This window comes from Rhinolophus hipposideros (genome assembly GCF_964194185.1).
Source record: "Rhinolophus hipposideros genome assembly, chromosome: 14".
In the NCBI taxonomy this organism is placed as follows: Eukaryota; Metazoa; Chordata; class Mammalia; order Chiroptera; family Rhinolophidae; genus Rhinolophus; species Rhinolophus hipposideros.
This window is the reverse complement of record NC_138060.1, coordinates 20,704,655-20,710,670: the sequence shown is the minus strand read 5'-3', so window position 1 is coordinate 20,710,670 and position 6,016 is coordinate 20,704,655. Positions and strand designations below refer to the sequence as shown.

The 6,016-nt window shown below is 39.5% G+C and overlaps 1 protein-coding gene across 1 annotated transcript; it reads left to right on the top strand.

The window, feature by feature from the left end:
• Positions 1 to 4,485: 4,485 nt before the first annotated feature.
• LOC308507493 (cyclin-dependent kinases regulatory subunit 2) lies at positions 4,486 to 4,907 on the top strand. Its single transcript, XM_081072494.1, has one exon. The coding sequence runs from the start codon at positions 4,569 to 4,571 to the stop codon at positions 4,806 to 4,808; it is 240 nt and encodes a 79-aa protein (XP_080928620.1). The 5' UTR covers positions 4,486 to 4,568; the 3' UTR covers positions 4,809 to 4,907.
• The last annotated feature ends 1,109 nt before the right edge of the window (positions 4,908 to 6,016 follow it).

Below are 6,016 nucleotides of genomic sequence, written 5' to 3'. Positions count from 1 at the left end.
CCTTCAAGATTGGCTCATGAATCATTAAGAATATTCAGCCTTTTGCTGAGTTTTTACTTTTTTTTAACACTCAACTTATTTCATTATGACAGCACTGTCCTCCCTCCTCTGTAGCACAATTATGATGACATCATAAGCATTTTGGTGTATTAAACTTTTCCCCATGTAGACCAGGATATCCTGAAGCTATTAATATGTTTTCTATAAAATGAGGGTGATTAATAAAATTAAGCAACTCTTTCTGCTTGCCCACCCCAAAATAAAACTCCTATGGATAATATATGGAAACCCATTCCAGTTTTATAAATACACCATTTACCTCCATTAGTTTACTACTATTGACCTCCCACAGGGTATGAATCTGCCACATATAACTGCCAACAAATAGAAAAATTATAAAAAGATCCCATTCATGTCCCTAAGAAGCTTTAATTCTATATAGAGAAATGAAAAAACAAAACTGCAAGGGCAAACCCATGGAATGCAAAGTGCAAAGTATGGTGAAATCCATAGGGGTGATATCCTAGCACCCCTAGGATTAGAATAGTTCATGTTCATAATTCCATGAAGCAAAAAAGAAGTCTCCCATTTCATAAGCACCTTTGCAAATATTAGTTACTACTATGAGAAATTAGGGTATTTCAGATAAAACAGAGATTTCTGGGTATTCTTGAAAAAGTGCAATGAGCTGGCAAACCTGAACCCACCTTGTCACGTGGCAACAATCAACTAGATTCTTACTTCTCAGAGGGTGGATGAGGAAACCATGAGCATCACATCACCTGGGAGCTTGTTAGAAATACTGAATCTCAGCCCCCTCCCCTTCCCAAAACTACAGCTCCAGAGACAGGTACCCAGGTGACCGCCCCCCCCCATGCCCACGAAAGTCTACCTAAGAAGCACTGAGCTGGACCTGGGCAAGATCTTTGGATAGACATGCGCTCTCCAGACTGGTATGGTCCCCACCAGTCTATCTTCCTTCACATATGGTCTTTTTTACTCATTTACATTACCTTCCTGGCCCATGTAAACATTCAGCTTTCAACCCTAATCCAAACCCCTTGGCGTATCAGCAAAGCCATCCAGAACGATATTTCAAAACTTTCTCTCACTACTCCCTAGCCCAAAGTCTTCCATTCAACTTTTACTAATTCTTTAATGTATCTCTTCCCTCCCATTACTTCCCCCATCATTTATGTCACCTCAAGTGCCCTCCCCTTTAGGCACCAGGCCTGACGCACAGCATAACTGATTATTCATAACTGATTATTTCATCTATCCATTCATTTATTCACATTTGAAAGCATGCATGCAGACACAGTTTACAGTCCTACTTATGGGACTCTTCTTAGGGACAGTGTCTGGCATATAGGAGGCAACCAATAGTGAAACTCTGAAAGTAAGAATAAACCAATGAATGGAGGAATGGCTTATTAAAGCCAGAACTTTCAGGTGACAAATATTGCCTATCAGGTATTGTGCTGGGACCTGCGAATACAAGGTACATAAAATACCATCCCTACTCTCATGGAGCTCCCAATATATCTGGAGAGCCTGACAGGTAAGCCGTAATTGCAACACAAGAGAATGTGAGCTATAATAGAAATGTAACTGTTATCTATTGCTTTAATAACGCTGCATAACAAACAACCACAGAACCTCAGTGGGAAGCTACTCTTATTACTTGCTCATGAATCCAAAGTGATCATCTAAGTGGTTTTTGCCATTCTCGGCTAGAGTTGATTAATACATAGAAGCTGACTGGAGGTCAAGTTCTCTTGGCTGGAATGACTGGCTCACCTCCATGAGTCTCTCATCCTCTCCAGCAGACTGCTCTGGGCATTTTCATGGTTATAGAAGACGTGTGATTTTTTTTTTTTTTTTACTACAGAATGCTTACATTTATTTTTTTCTTTTGATAATGTAAAACCATTTTCCCAAGGAAATAACCCAATTTTGCACAGAGACTAAAGGAACTACATCTGTCTTATGTTTTAGGTCTATTTTACAATATATGAACTGCCACCCCTGCCTCTTCACCTGGCAACAGTTCTTGGTGAAGCCCTTGGTTTTGAACCCCAGAGCAGGATATAGGCATGGCATGAAACAGTTTGAAAGAAATGACTCACTGCTATGCTAGATTGTCATAAAACTTGCACCAGTTAGAAATATCCCTCAAAAGAATCTTAATAGTAATATAAAGAATCTTGGCATTTTGGTGTGAAAAAACTCAGAACTAGCAGAAACACTCAATGACTTTGTTAAGCCTTTTTTTGTATCATGTCTGCTAACATCTCATTGGCCAAAGAAAGTCACATGGCAATTTCAGAAACAAGGGGCAAGCAAATAAGAACCCCTTCTTGAAGGCAGGAACTTCAGAGTCACATGGCAAAGAGTATGGATAGAGAGAAAGAGGAAGAATTGGGCCATTTTTGTAATCTACCATAAGAAATACGAACAAAAGTGCGATAGGCAGACGCTTAAAATCTAAACACAGGAAAGTGATTTTAGAACTTTTTCTATTCCACAATCCCAAGATCATTTTTTTCTAAATACTATCTAAAGCAGAAAGAACACTGCCATTCAAAGCCATAAAAAATGACAAATAAAATGTATTGAGCCCTTTCAATGCATCAGGCTCTGTGCTAGGCATTCCATATGCTCATCAGTCCTCCTAACAAGGCTAAAATGTGTATGATTACTCCAGTTATAGATGAAGAAACTAAGGTTCAGAGAAGTTTGACAGCTTGCTCAAGGCTGCACAGCCAGGATCCAAGTACTCTAGAGCCTTCACTCTCCTGACCACACCATAAAAATTAAGGTTATACCCATCACCTTGTCTTTCTTTTCCTTACAGAGAGAGGCTATGTAGTGGTTTTCATAGATAGATCATTTGGGGCCAAACATTCAGTCCCAAGAATTAACATTTCAATAAATGAACGACCAGGAGTAAATTACAGCACAGGTCAGCCATGAAATTGTAGTTGCGTATTTTTAGGGACACTCTATACTAACAGACAAGGCCTATTTGTTTTCCTTTTCCTGCAACATTGAATTTTTAAATTGCTTCCGTGGTTCAAAAAGTTCTGATGCCATTTGTGTTGTGTCAATTGCAAAACAAATTAAAGTAGTCCTGACGGTCTAATAATTATGTGCCAACCAAAGATGAAAGCAGTGTTTTTTCATTCTGTGAATAATGCATTTTTAATGAAACCATTTCACTTCTCAGGTTTGGAAGCTATAGCCTAAGTTTTCCTTCCAATCACATTATTTTGTTCTGGGTGGTCATTTGCCTGCCTTTACTAACAACTTCTAGATGCAGGGAAGAAAGAAATCAAGTACATAGACATGAACATTCAGGGTCATTTGGTATTGACTTGCCATCAGGGAAAACTTTCTCACCTAAAGGACTGGATTCTTACTTGGTGCAACCTATTTGCTTTCTCTCCTGAAATACACAATTTTCCATCTGTTCCAGGAGTTGGCTCTCATCAATGTCTGGCATGGAATTAAAAGCTGAAAAAATCAAATGAAGCCTTGCCTCAACAAACCTGTCAAATTCTCCAGTGGAACTTCTGAAATGCCCCACTTTTCAATGTGACATGACAAGCAATGAGCCATTTAGTGATTCAGATGGAAAGACAAAGCCCAGGCTGTTTATCTATAAGCCTTTCCAGAAGGTTAAAAAAAAAAAACAGCAAGGAGACACAAGAAAGATAACTTTTTCTTGTTATCTACATCAAGCATGGCAAAAGGTTTCATTTCACATGACAATTCCCATCAAGTGGTAGTTTGGCCTGGAGCACTGTGGTGAGAACAATTTTGAAGACATGATGGGAAATGTACAGCAATCAATTAGTAATGTCTGCTTAGTTATATAATTAGAAGAGGCAGCCTGTGTGCTCTTCTGGCTTTGTTCTCCCAAAGGTCACAGCTATTTAAAAATTCATTTATCTAGAATTATCCAGTATGCTTTTTTATATATGAACAATAAAAATGTATCTTTTGATGCTCAGCATAACTGATGGTATTAAAGGGATTACGGTAGATATCAGCATCTTTCCACAGTGGGCGACTATTCAGAAAAGTGATCTAGGGTTTTTCCCTAGACAACTGTGTAAGAAACCTATAACACACTTAATATTTATTGTTCATATCCAATCTCCATAGAATTGGCTTCACCCAATTGGATTTTTCTTTAAAAATAAATTATTGTTCAGGCGGTCGGATGGCTCAGTTGGTTAGAGCGTGAGCGCTGAACAACAGCGTTGCCAGTTTGATTCCACATGGGCCAGTGAGCTGTGCCCTCCACAACTAGATTAAAGACAAGCTACCACTGAGTTGCCGGAGGGGTGGCCGGATGGCTCAGTTGGTTAGAGCGCGAGCTCTTAACAACAAGGTTGCTGGTTCAGTTCCCACATGGGATGGTTGGCTGTGTCCCCTGGAACTAAGATTGAAAATGGCGACTGAGTTGAGTCGTTGCTTTGGTCGGACGCACAGCTTTCCTCAGCTGCGCCCGCTCTTCCTGCCCGGTCGCTCCCCTTCCGCGCCGCCTACCTGCCGGCAGGATGGCCCACAAACAGATCTACTACTCAGACAAGTACTTCGACGAGCACTACGAGTACCGGCATGTCATGTTACCCAGGGAACTTTCTAAACAAGTACCCAAAACCCATCTGATGTCTGAAGAGGAGTGGAGGAGACTTGGTGTCCAACAGAGTCTAGGCTGGGTTCATTACATGATTCATGAGCCAGAACCACATATTCTTCTCTTTAGACGACCTCTTCCAAAAGATCAACAAAAATGAAGTATATCTGGGGATCATCAATTAAATCTTTTTCAAGTTTAATGTATATGTGTATATAAGGTAGTATTCAGTGAATACTTGAAAAATGTACAAATCATTCCTCCATACCTGTGCATGAGCTGTATTCTTCACAGCAACAGAGCTCAGTTAAATGCAGCTGCAAGTAGGTTACTTTAAGGTGTTTAAAATTTCTTCTGGTCAGTTTTTCTCTTAATATAAGCGCCTGTTTGACTTTACCTGTTACTTTTGTTAAATAAAGTTTGTATGTTGCATATAAAAAAAAAAAAAAAAAATGGCGACTGAATTTGGAGCTGAGCTGCGCCCTCCACAACTGGATTAAAGGACAATGACTTGGAGCTAATGGGCCCTGGAGAAACACACTGTTCCCCAATTAAAAAATAATAATAATAAAATTTTAAAAATAAGGAAATCATTGCTTTTTCCTATTCTCTCCCTATAGTTTAGAAATTGAGTGCTATAAAGTGACTATGTAAAGATGTCTTTCTGCAGCCCAGAATCAAATCAGCGGCTTTTTACTAAGGTCAAACAATACAGACAGCCCTGTTCAATATAAGCAATGCGTCCCATAGCATGACCTCAAGGACCGCATCAGATCACCAGGGAAAATCAACTGCCTTTCTTGTCTAGTACCTCATTAAAGTTCAAAAATAATAGTTTTCCGACTAGTTAGCAGTTATTGTACATCTTCCCCAATCACCTTGTAGAATCCTGGTAAGAGTAACAGCTTTATTGAGTGATATCAGTAGAAATCTGGGAACCAACCGTATTTTGTACATTAAACAAAGGTTAGTGTGCAATCATAATTGAAAGACCAAAATAAAAACAAAATTTTAAAAAAATAATTAAAAAAAAAAAAAAAAAGAAAACCTGTCTTTTCTTCTTTTCCTTATCCTTTCCTGCCACCTTGAGGATTTTCAAAGAACAGCTCAAACAAAGTCAAGACCTTCAACCAAACAGGGAGGTCCAGAATTCCAAGAGAAAACTCACCCAAGTTCGCCTTTTGCGAAGGGGGGCACTATGGCCCCTACTGGTACCTAGCAGGGTAGTCCTTGGTCTTGCTTCTGTCCCTCTTGGTAGTGTTTCTCCCGCCGACATAATAAATGTCAGCAAAAGAAATCCCAAACCTAAAGAAAGGTTTAGAGTTTATGATGAGCCGGGCATTTGGGGGCCCGTCCAGGAAGCAAAAT

Excerpts from the sequence above, each read along its gene's own strand:
- LOC308507493 (XM_081072494.1), top strand. The coding sequence starts at position 4,569 with ATGGCCCACAAACAGATCTACTACTCAGACAAGTACTTCGACGAGCAC.